The sequence below is a fragment of the Lissotriton helveticus genome, chromosome 3_1 (genome assembly GCF_964261635.1).
Source record: "Lissotriton helveticus chromosome 3_1, aLisHel1.1, whole genome shotgun sequence".
NCBI lineage: Eukaryota > Metazoa > Chordata > Amphibia > Caudata > Salamandridae > Lissotriton > Lissotriton helveticus.
In genome coordinates, this window is record NC_136061.1 from 2,642,245 (window position 1) to 2,654,588 (window position 12,344).

The following is a 12,344-nucleotide window of genomic DNA, read 5'->3' on the forward strand; positions in this document are numbered from 1 at the left end:
TCTATCCCCCACTCCAGGGATTCGAGCAAAAGGGACGGAGTTTGCATCGATTATGTATGTATAATTGAGTGGATAGTTGATCGGTAACGCTGAGCAGTCGCCTTTTGATGACGTTTTCACCGCCAGCAATGTTTCGCCGTCAATGTATTTTAATGTACGCTTTTTTCGATCTACGGGAGCCGATTTAGTGGCTGCCGCTGCGGCTGTCTCAGCCAATGAATTCCCCACAACGTGAACGCCATCACGTTGATGACTCAGTGAGTGAGTCACGTGAGTCTTTGGTAGTTCTTTCTTCAAAAGAGCTACTTGTTCCCAGAGAAGTCTCTGCTTTATTGGTGCACCTGTGTCATCTTTGTAACCGTTCTGAATCCATGTCTGCAAATCCTTGTTATATGCTTTGACGCAGAAATATGAATCTGACACTATAAGTGTCGGGAATTCGCGATCCGCATTATCTAGCGCCATTTTCAAAGCTAATATTTCAGTTTGTAGTTCTGAATTAGTTTCTACTGAGTGTGATTTTGTTAATAGAGGTCTTAGTTTACCTCCGTGCCACACTTCTTTTGTAATCTCACATGTGGGATTGTATGCATGTTCTCCCCAAACGGAGGGTTGAGCATGTCCGTCTGTATAGATTACACAGGCGTAATGTCTTAGAGGCAGAATGTCGATTGGCAGAGGATACGTTTTTTCATATTTTAGATTTTTTAATTCTTCTAGTTCTTAAAAGACTGTCAACCAGGCAATACTTGATAATTCATATCCTCCGTACTGAATTTTCAGATGGGCAATTCTGGACTTTTTGAAGTTGAATTTGTAACCCTCTGCAGCGAAACCAAGTATTATGGTGTTCACTCTTTTCAAGTGAGTTTCCAAGTCATCATCTGTTAAGTAAATGTCATCGACATAAGATAATGCTTCATCATCATATTGTTGTAGTAATTCTGTTACTCTCGCTGAGAATACCCCCGGGCTATTCTTGTACCCCTGGGCTAACCGACAGAATTGTTTTTGAGTGCCATTTACTGAGAATGCAGTTAAATATCTGCTCTCTGGTGCTATGTTTTGACAAAAGAATCCGTTGGAGATGTCCAAGGTTGTTTTGTATTTTTTGCGCACTATGTTATTCATTAGTGCAGCACTGTGTGAGTTTTGCACTGCAAAAGTTTTGCAACATGTGTTAAGGTGTCGGTAATCCAAAACTAGACGGTACGAATTGTCTGGTTTGGAGACCGGAAACAAAGGATTGTTCATTTGTGAGGTGCAAGTTTCAATCACCCCTTGGTATTCTAGCTGATCTAGTATTTCATTTACTTGTTTTTTAGCTTCTTGCTTAATTGGGTACTGCCTTTGTGCAGTTGGTTGTGATTTTAACTGGACTTTGTGAGGAGGAGAATCCTCATCCCATCCTACATGATTTTTATATAAAGCAGGTGCTAAGGCCACTGCCCACTTTCTAGCAAGTGTGTATTTTTTATGAATCGGTATTTGATTCGAGAAGGCAGGCATAATTACTTCTTCGCCATGAGGGCACTCCCTGACAAACTCTGGTGGCCAGTCTTTTTCAGCTAGAAGGATGTCATAGCCTTTGGATAGGTTATCCCAAAATAGTCCCCTTATTTTCCTAGTCTTATCTCCCTCTATACGTAATGTTATCTCGTATATTTTGTGGGGCTTGCTAACTCTGGTATCTGCAGTTTCCACTTGAAGGTATTCATTCGTGTCCACTGTCTCCAGATGATTCATAAGGACTTTGCGAGCTATGCTCACCTCTGCTGCGCTGTCTAGCATTGTCTGAGCCCACTCTCCATTTTTCAATTGTGTCCTCAGTATTCTCGGCATTGTTAACTACCTTGATACTGGCTACCTTCTTTTTTGGAAATTGTGATTTCTTTTTCAGTTGAGCAGGTTCCTTGTCTTTGGACTTGGCGTGCTCTTCTGATCGTCCTCTTCTTTCCGATTTCTGCGAGGAATTCTGAAAAGATTGAGAGGGACGTGTATCAATGTCTTGATATCTATCAGGTTTTTTAATATTATCCCTATTTCTAAGGTTATATCTATTCCCAGAGGGTTCACTCTGAGGTGACCTTTGTCTCGGGTTTGGAGATTTCTCTCTTCGCCTAGGAGACCTTCCTCTGGACTGGAATTTCTTTTCTTTTGGATTGGATTGTTTGTTTCCATCCCAGTTCTTTTTTGGTGAATTATTATTATTAAAAAATATTTTTTCTGGACTTGTAGTCAGTTGCGGTTTTACCGGTATTCCACCTAGACTATCTCTGCCTAGTTCTTCATAGGATTTTTCTATGATTCTGGCAATTTCAGCTGGTTGGTCTGCTATATCTGTCTCTTTTAACCTCTGGCGGATCGCCACGTTTGCTGCTTCACCTTTTATGTTGGCTAGTAATATAGCCGAGACCTGCTTGAAGTCTTTCAGTAATTTCATACCAAGAGTTAAAGCAGGTTCTGGACCGTATTCATCTTGAATTTGTTTTAGCACATCTGGTATCACCGAAATGGATGGGACACCGTGCGTTTTTGTGTAGATGGAAGCAAAGACTGTACCCCAAGTGTCACAGTCCTCAATGTGTGGTGCGATTCCCATTGGGAGACATATAGTCAGAATCCTGTGTTTTTCTAGCGGGGTGGTGTCAGGAAACACCGCCTCTATTTGGGTGATTTTCTGTGCCAACCAGAATGGTATCTGTTCCCGTTTAGCTGGAACCTTACCTAGGCAGGATTGGATGTTCTGTGGTGTAATTTTATTTGTGTTCCCCTGGTGAGAGGTCAGCTGTGGTAGTTTAATCGCTGGCTGAATTGTAGAAGTCCGCATTACATACTGAACTAATTGTCTGTGAATTTTTAGTAGTTGTTTTAGCTGTATTAATAGCTCTGGTGCAGGCATCTCGTCGATGTCTGGATGTGGTGTGTATCCGGCTAAGACCGGCCACGTTGCTCCTGGTCTTCCTAAAGGACCGAGCCTTGTAATGTGATTATTATGTTTTAGGGCGCCATCAAATAAGAGCAAATGCTCTTGGAATTTGAGTGGTACTTCCACCTCCTCGAAAGGAGTGTACGTTTCTGGAGGAACCTCTATTTTGTAATAGTGGAAGTACTTTGTTACAGCATTTGCTGCTGGAAAATGTATCCATGTATAGTATACCTCTGTCTGCCGATATTCGTGTGCCTCGATTACGAATATGACTGTGCCACCTCTAGGTGTCAGTCCATTTTCTATAAGTTTTAAGGTTATAGATCTCCTTTTGGCGACCGGAATGAGTATTATATCCGCGTCCGCATCTAGTGCAGCATTATCAGCTGCTGCTATTTCAGCCGCTAATCTAACTGCTTCTCTTTCTCCATCACTGTCTCCCATTTTACAGACAGGATGGTATTATGTTTATTTGCAGATCAGGTTTCTTTATGGAAACAGAGATTAGGTGCACAATATTTTGGAACTGTTTTATCCTTCAACGTTGACTATACCAAGAACCATACATAGGAGTTCCCTCCTGCGAGGTTTTGGAGGATTTTATAACCTTTCACCCACTCCAGACGTCTTTGGAGTATTTGGGAAAAGGGGTCTGAGTGAGAAAGCACGACTGAGTTACTCTAAATGTCTTACGTTAGTTTTATCGCCCTTTCCAAACGCGTTGGGCGCCATGTAGTGTAGTTCCTATTTTCCCAATAGGCTCTGCGCATTGGAATAGTACCTACAGCAGTAAAGGCCTAGGCCAGACGTTAACTAGGTCTACTACTGTCGATACTAGACTTAATTTTTGGGTTTGCCAGCTAAGCTCAGAGTTCGCTAGAAACTTTCTCGAATGTTCAAGGAAGGATTAACTCCCCTGATTAGACAAGAAGGGATTTAGTTTCTGACAACCATAGAACATGACAACTTTGCTCTCCCCTAATCAAGAGTCAATCTCAAGAGTCGTGTGAGCACAAGGCAATTATTTTACTCAGTCAGTACGTGCATTCTTAGTCTCATCAGAATGTAGAGAAAAGGAAGAGACGGGCGTGTTCAATAAAAAGATGTTATTTATTGATCAGTCTCTTTTCTCGTACAAGAGAAATGGATCGATATTATTGCGATACTTATAGTTAAGTAAAGTGCATACATTAGAAGCAATAGTATAAAATAATACTGTAAAAACATTGATATGGTTTCTGAGCCATATGATGTTTAAAATGATTAAAATATATTTACATACACATATACATTTGACTAAACGTACTCAACTGGTGTTTCTAAATACGTCTACCCCGTGTACCTGACCTAAGTCTAATGCGTGGGCGGGAATAGAAAGTTACAGTTTAAGTTAAGTTTGTTTTTGCCAAGTGAATAACTAAAGAATTCTCTAGGAGGGGTTATTCAGTTCTGTACCTGGAATTTAGGATGAATGAGGAATGGTATCTCTTTCTCTGCTCTCGATATTCCAGGCTGCCTGCGAGGGCTACCCGGAAGCGCCGGTGCTGGGTCTCTCGGCTTGAGATAGCAGCGCGTCTCTCAGCGCGTCAGGAAGGCGGGGCTGCTGCCTGCGGGGTCTGCTTCTGCTCTCGGCTTCGGCAAGTATGGCTGCTCCGTCTTGTCACCACGCGTGTGTTTTGCATAGGGCAAGATCGGCAATATTTATACCTTAAAGGTGCCGGGATTGACGTAAGGATGGACATAGGTACGTCAATAAAGATGTCATACGACTTGCTCGTTAGCACATTCTTTACTAAAGTTCTCTGTGAAATCAAAACAATGGCCGCACGGATTATCCAGGTTGTCATAGGTTTGATTTGTTATGAGAACGTCGTATGCCTTATCAGGGGCTGGAGGAATATCGCTTGTCTAATTAGATCTCAAGCGTTATGACCTAATCAGATAACACGTTCCTGTGCCGTAGTGTGACTGCGTCAGATAACGGTATCTGCATCATGGGGAATTTCTTGCCTCATGGGCTGACTGTTAGTTAACTAGCTAGGTAGTTTAACCAGAATAGGGTCAGGAATAGGGGGATCGATTCAGAACCTATAGAAATACACGACAGTGTAGCACATAGTGTAGTATTTAGTGTAGTACACAGCATAGCCCAGTATAGGATACAGTGTAGCTCATAGCATAGCACATAGTGTAGGAAAGAGTGTAGCACACAACCTAGTACAGGGCATAGCCCACAGTGTAGGATACAGTGTTGCACTAAGCATAGTACATAGTGCATAGTACATAGTGTAGCACCCAGCTTAGCACATGGCTTAGCACACAGATTTGTACAATGTTTAGCACGCAGAGTAGCACACACTTTAGCGTACTTCATATCACACAGACTTAGACACAACCTATGGCAAACCTTAGATCATTCCTTAAGGCACAGCGTAGCACACAACTTGGAACACCGCTTATGCCACAGAGACGCAGTTTAGCTCACAGACTTAGCAAACAGCTTAGCACACTGCTTGGGACTCTAATTGGAAATCAACTGAGTGCAAACATGAGGATACACCGTAGCACACAGCTGGGGCCACAGCATATCACACAATCTAGAATGCAGCTCAGGGGTCCAGTGAACAGAGAGGCTGCTCGCAGCACAGCATTTCGCACTGGACTGTGACTGCCTCACGGGTTATAGTGCAGGGAATTCTCAGGTTCCTTCAGCACAGCGGGACATGTTGCAACACGTTGTACACTGCCCTGTGACAATGACTGGAAGGGTTGCGGCTTCTGACTCTTTGCGACAAGTGTTGAATGCTGGGATGGAGGCCTGAATGGTAGGACAGAGATTCCAACTTCTGCGACTTGAACACGTTTCAACTTCTTGAAACCCATCCACCTCCAGGTGCCTCGCTTCAGCCAGACACGGGGGGATGTCCAGTCCCTGTCATTAAGACAGTGTATAACACCTCATTTCACCCTCTGTCCTCGAGTGTCTCTTTACATATCAAAACCTGGGTATTGCATACGATCATCCCGCTTTGCGTCTCTACTTTACACTGCCCTTTATGGACGTTTAGGTTTTGACCTGTTCACATCTCTCCGTTTAAGCTCCCTCCCTTCTCAAACTTAATCGTCCCTTCCCACTTTGTAGAGTCTTCTCTCTACATTTATTTCTCCAGACTTGAGAAAAAACGTCAATTAATCCCCACTCCCCCCTCCCAGAGTTCTTCCCATTCTTCTCCCTCCCTTCTCACAGTAGTTCTCAGATATTAAAGAGAGTTATACAATCATGCATATATACACATGTGTGATGACCATAGGTAGGGCATTCCCACCTACCCTCAATGCTGTTTTTTTTTATATTGAGTACAAGATATATGATGCAAACCCCGGGTAGACGTGTGTAACAGCAGGACACCGGTGTGATACAGTTTCTCGCCTCCTAGACCTGACCCCGGGTCTGGCATTGAGGGGGGATGTGATGTCTGTCGATGATGGAGTGAGGTCCAGCTCATGACGGAGTCTGCCATTTCTGCCCTAGATCATGAATATCATTGGCGACAACGAGGCGGCCTTCTTGTCCTCTCTACAGCGCGGACGGAGGATCATCGATCGGACGCTCCAGCAGACGACTGACTCAAAGGTCTTTCCAGGTGAGGATATTACAGTGCCCTGTGCCTCCATCGCACTTTCAGAGTCCGCCTGTGATCTCGCCCAGTCCATACTAGAGCGAACATGGAACGTTCCCTGCTCAGTACATTACGGGATCACAGGAAGGGGTGCAGCGGTCCTCGGTAAGTGCTAGAAGCTTATCAGTGCAGGACGTAGAACCCGCGTCTTGGTAACCCAATGCAGCGAGCCCTAAGAGATCTAGAATACCCCTGGATAACATAATTCAGCCAATCCTAGTAGTTAGCAAGGAAGAACCCCCTTTGTAACCCAGTCATGTAATCCTGCAACCTCGCACACTAGATCCCGAACCCCTCATGATAACTCGATTCAGCCAATCTTCGGCGCTAGCCGGGCCATCTTTGGAGCACCTCTTGGTAACCTCATGCTGCTAGGCTGTGGAGCTAGCATGACAGCATCTAGAACACCCTCATGGGTGACCCCTGATGATAGCCCAGCTCAGGCTGTCCTAGGACTGCGCATGGCCTAAGACGACTCCTCTGTATTCAATACGCAACAGCCAGAATCATCCTAATCTTCTAAATTCACACACATTTAGGAGCATCTTGTCAAGCTTCAGTGTCTGCCGGTGTCTGCACGTATTTGGGTCAAACCTATGTGCGTTGTTCAAAAACCTTTCCTGCAGTCTGGTCCTCTTTTTCTTCAAGCTAAAATTGTTCCTTACGCTCCTCCCGGATCTCCCTCCGATCTTCCTCTCTGCTATGTATATCTGATCTCAAACTCTGATCTCAAAATCCAATATTCCCAGCAGCTAAAACTGTGAGTTTGCTGCTTCTCACGGTCTAACTTCTTAGTGATCAGGAAACCCCTCGAGAGCCACCTCTTTCCTCTGCTCCTGTCGGTGCTCTGCTGACCCCTCGTGAGTAGTGTGATGACCTGTCTCTCGGCGTAGTCTGGTTCCATGTTGGAACCTAGAGCTTGGAACCATCTGGCACCAATGTTCCTCTAACATGTAAGTTCCATAATTGTCAGTTGTTAGCTGACTGTTGGTTGGGGCTGAATAAATATTACATACTGAACCTAATCCTGAGAATATCCCTCCGTTTATGTTGGTTTTATTGGACTTGTATTCAAGATGGGTTGAGGTCAGTTTGGTAAGGGAGATTACAAGTGAGTCTGTTATTTCTTTTTTGGAGTCTGTCTTTAAGCGCGAGAGTTTCCCGAACTCCATTCTTTCTGACAATGGGCCACAATTTTGTTCTGGGAAAGTTGAGGATTATCTTAGTAAGTGTGGCATAATTCACAAGAGGATTTCTTTGTATCATCCTGAGGCAAATGGTGCTTTGGAGAGACTCAACAAAACTTTGAAGGAAAGCATTCAGTTGGCAAGGGTTAACAATTTGGACTGGAGAAAGGAGTTACAGAACAGAATTTCAGCATATCGATTCTCTCCACACTCAACTACAGGAAAAACTCCGTTTGAACTCTTCAAGGGTAGGGCGCCTAATACTTGTTTATGTCCTGCCTGGATGGCTGCAGACAAGGGTGTAAAGAATAATGATGTGGGTGCATGGAGAGAAAGGGAATTGAAACTATAGAAGAAAAGGAAAATGTATGTAGATAGGAGAAATTCTGCAAAAGATTCAAAATTCATGGTGGGGGAGGTGGTAAAGATCAGGGCTCCTGTGGGCTGTCAAAACTGGTCAAAGTTTTCTGCTCCTAGAACCATTGTGAACATTTTCAAAAATGCTGTAAAGACGGAGGATGGTCGTATCTGGAACAATAGTCGTGTTTCTCATTTTGGGGGAAAAGGGAAATGTGATGACATTGTTGTTGTTCCTGATTTGCGATCTAATTCTTCTCGTAAGAGTGTGAGAGTACGCAGGCCTCCTGTTCACTTGCGTGATTATGTTTAAGTATCTTCTCCTTTGTTTTTCATATGTTTCTGTTGTCTATTTTATTGCTGGACATGTAAACCTGTTCAGTGTTTAAGAGGGAGAAGTGTGATGACCTGTCTCTCTGCGTAGTCTGGTTACATGTTGGAACCTAGAGCTTGGAACCATCTGGCACCAATGTTCCTCTAACATGTAAGTTCCATAATTGTCAGTTGTTAGCTGACTGTTGATTGGGGCTGAATAAATATTACATACTGAACCTAATCCTGAGAATATCCTACTTTGTTACAAGTAGTTCCCTTAGCACCGGGATACCCTGCTGGGCGACCGCCTCACTTTAGTAACTCAGCTCATCATCATCATCCTCACCCTGGACCCTCCTATCGGTCGCTCAGTTTAGCCATTCCTGTGAGTTCGCATGTCTGGATTTGGAACACCTCTTGGTGACGCAATCCACGTAGGCATTGAAGCTAGGATTGTAGGATTTGTAGGATGTAGAACCTCCTCGTTACAGCTCGGTGCAGCCAGTCCTAAGAACTAGCATGGCCCGGCCTGGAATCTCCTCTGGTGAACTAGGTCCAGCCCGTTGGATTTCAAACCCCTCTTGTTGAATTAATTCTGTCCATCCTAGGTGCAAAATCAGATTTGGACCAAAAATAATGCCAGGCGCCAAAAAGAAAAAAATGGGCAGTGGATCACGACTTTTCATGAAGTATTGTTTGGTTAGTACCGGAACTATTTTTTGGGGAAAATCGTGGCCCATGAATCAGTGCACAGCTTGTGGGGGTCAGTCATCCTGGTCAAGTCTGGAAACCCCGTTATTCCGCTGCAGCTCATTCCTAGGTCTCCTGCTCCTCTTCTGCAGGTCTGTGAATCTCCTAAAACCTTACTCACCCTCAGGCCCTTGAGCTCACTTCCTGCCAGTGGGCCCTCAAGCTTCTGCTCATTAATGGGGAGCAGTGGACGTGTTTCAGCACCGGAGTTGAGGAGCGTGTCTTTGAATGGAACCTTGTAAAAAGATCTGCATTGGGTGCAATCTAAATGAGTCTTACTATAAATATATATTTTCAAAGCACTTGCTTTAACTTACCATCTTTGCGCATTATTGCAGCAGCCTATATTATGTTGTGTGTAATGCAGTTTCAAAATATTTACCTATCCACTGGGATTTCTGTCGCAGGCTGGACCTCGAAGCACTATGGAAGCATGTAAATATTCTCCTGTGCTCCGACCAGGATTCTTCTCTGTGACCCTCCAGACATCTACAGAGGTTACAGTCATCAGCTGAGATTTCCTACCCCAAACAGAGTGCAGCTCCCACAGATTAGTTTAAGTTGCATTTATTTTTCATTTAAGAATTGTGTTATATTTTATATACAGTAACTTGTAGGTGAAGGCTAACAGAATAGTTACAAGGCATTTTGTTTATTTTAGCCACATCTCTGCCTCATCCCTACATCTACTGACCCAGCCCCCCCCCCCATTGCACTCAGGGCTGTAAGAGGCGCACCACAGGCTGTGAGCCCAGACACCAGTGCTATTCTGCAGAAGGTGACAGTGGGCCACTGAGTGTGTGCGCTGGGGGAGGTGGTGGTGGACTTCGACATAAGAAGCCCACCCATCCACTGTTAATAAAACAAATGAGACAGCACCGGGCCAGGTGCGTAGGAAGAGCTGTCCGCAGCTGGTCCTCAGCACCGGCCCATTGGACACTACCACTGTGTCTGCAAAGTAGAGAGAGCGCTTTACACATTACAGTCGGAACACAGAGAAACTGCTGGGGCTTCCAAGAACGCACCTGCCAGACATTTATTTATTTAATTTATTTATTGAATTTCTAAAGCGCACTATCACCTGACAGGCATCCTGGCGCTAGTAACGCGGCATAACATACATCCGTTGGACCCTACTGTAGCCAAACCCCTAAATCTTGGGAAACAGCCATGTTTTTAAACTCCTTCTAAACGGAAGGAGATCACTGATTTGTCTCAGCTCAAGAGGTAGGGTGTTCCAGAGCTTTGCAGCTGCGACCTCAAAGGTTCTGTAATATGAAAATAAAAGCCAAGAGTTCATAGGAAGATTACTCTCCCACGTACTATAAATGAATAAGCTGAGTATGGTTGGGTTATCGTTGAAGATGCCTTCGCTTGGAAAGGTTTCGGCTTTGTCCCTGAGATGGAGTGATGTGGCGTATCCACACACAGAGGTGTTATGCACTTGACCGTCTTCACTCTCTGAGCACCCTGGGTGTCTTTCTCTCATGGCCTCTTGTCTTGCAGGCGCTGTGGCTTGGTCGCTCTACAGGGACCTGGGCTTTCCGTTGGATCTCATCGGTCTGATGCTTGAGGAGAAGGGCGTGACCCTGGATTCGGCAGCTTTGGAGCAGCTCGCCCAGGCAGAGGCCCAGGTAAGCGATGGGGACCCCCAGAATGGGTTTCAGTACAGCTTCATTTCACCTTGTAAGGTGCTGCGAATAGTGATGCAGAATTCAAGAAATGGTGATTTCCTTAGTCTTGGGTGGCTGAGTGAACACTGAAGATCTCTCTTCAAAGAAAGTAGTGATCGAGTAGAAGCACGCAGCATGGGGGAACCGTGGCTCCCCTTTCCTACTCGCAAGACTCCTTCCGCACCGAAGCCGGCGGACCCACCGAAAACCACCTCGGCGCCGATCCTCTAAACGTTACCGCCTAAGGTGGCGCCGGAGGCCTTTGCACCGCGGTCGGTGCCCAAGGACACTGTGTCGAAGTCAACTCACCCGGCTGGGACTTTGGGTCATCGACATCCTTTAGTTGAAGAACGGTCGGAGCATTTCATCGATGCCGACACCGGGAAACTCACGCTATACAAGAGGAAAATAACTTCACAGCCTTTAGAGTCGTTTACAATTCCTCTGAAACGAAAGAAGCCTGCACCAGAAACGCCAGTACTGGTTGAGCAGATTCTTCCACAGCCTAGGAGGAGTGCAACACCTTCACCCACATACTCTGATGGGGATGAAGGGGAGCAGGATGAGGAGTACAATTTTCCTGCACATACAGAGCCTGATGAGCAGCAGGACTCATGGATGGACACAGGTGATCAAGGGGACCAGCAGACGGTCCAGGATCCTCAGGTTTATAACGTCAAGCCGTCTCCCACTGAAGATTCTGCGGCATTTAATGCCTTGATTGAAAGGGCATCTACAAACCATAAAGTGGAAATGCATGCTGACCCCGTGGAGGTGGACTTCCTTTTTGACACTTTCTCTACTGCTGAAAAGACTGTCAAGACTCTCCCAATATTGAAAGGGGTCCTTAAGCATGCGACAGACATTTTCAAGGAACCCACGAGATCAAGGGTTGTCAACCCACGCATTGAGAAGAAATACAGACCGGCACCTGGCGACCCGACCTACATAAGGGGCCAGTTGCCTTTGGACTCTTTGGTGGTCTCTAATGCCCGCAAGAGGGCAAACTCCCAAACCACGGGTGAAGCTCCTCCCCCAGACAAAGAGTCAAAAGTGCTGGAGGCATCTGGGAAGAGGGTAGCAGCTCAGGCGGCCAACATCTGGCGCATCTCAAACACGCAGGCTCTGTTGGCCACATACGATAGGGCACACTATGACACCCTAGAGCAGCTGTTGCAACACCTCCCAGACCAGTTTAAAGAGGGAGCTGAAATGCTTATCCAGGAAGGGAAGCTCATCTCCAACGCTGCGATAAAGTGTGCGCTGGATGTTGCGGACACAGCAGCGAGAGCAATCAACACTAGTGTGATGTTGAGGCGTCAGGCATGGCTCCACATCTCGGGATTCAAGCCAGAGATACAGACTACTATCCTCAACCAGCCCGTTAATCCAGACAGGTTATTTGGTCCAGAGGTGGACACCACCCTGGAGAAGATTAAAAAAGATACCGAGA

The 12,344-nt window shown here is 45.4% G+C and overlaps 1 protein-coding gene across 2 annotated transcripts in view; it reads left to right on the plus strand.

The window, feature by feature from the left end:
• Positions 1-12,344, plus strand: part of LOC144824366 (alanine--tRNA ligase, mitochondrial-like) — a 259,848-nt gene that overhangs the window by 36,902 nt on the left and 210,602 nt on the right. The window contains exons 9-10 of one of the 2 annotated variants that reach the window (XM_078683478.1): positions 6,462-6,573; positions 10,725-10,852. The exons of the other annotated variant lie outside the window; for it this stretch is intronic. Coding sequence (XP_078539604.1) covers positions 6,462-6,573; positions 10,725-10,852 — 240 coding nt within the window. The remainder of the gene's footprint in view (positions 1-6,461; positions 6,574-10,724; positions 10,853-12,344) is intronic. 2 annotated transcript variants of the gene reach the window in all.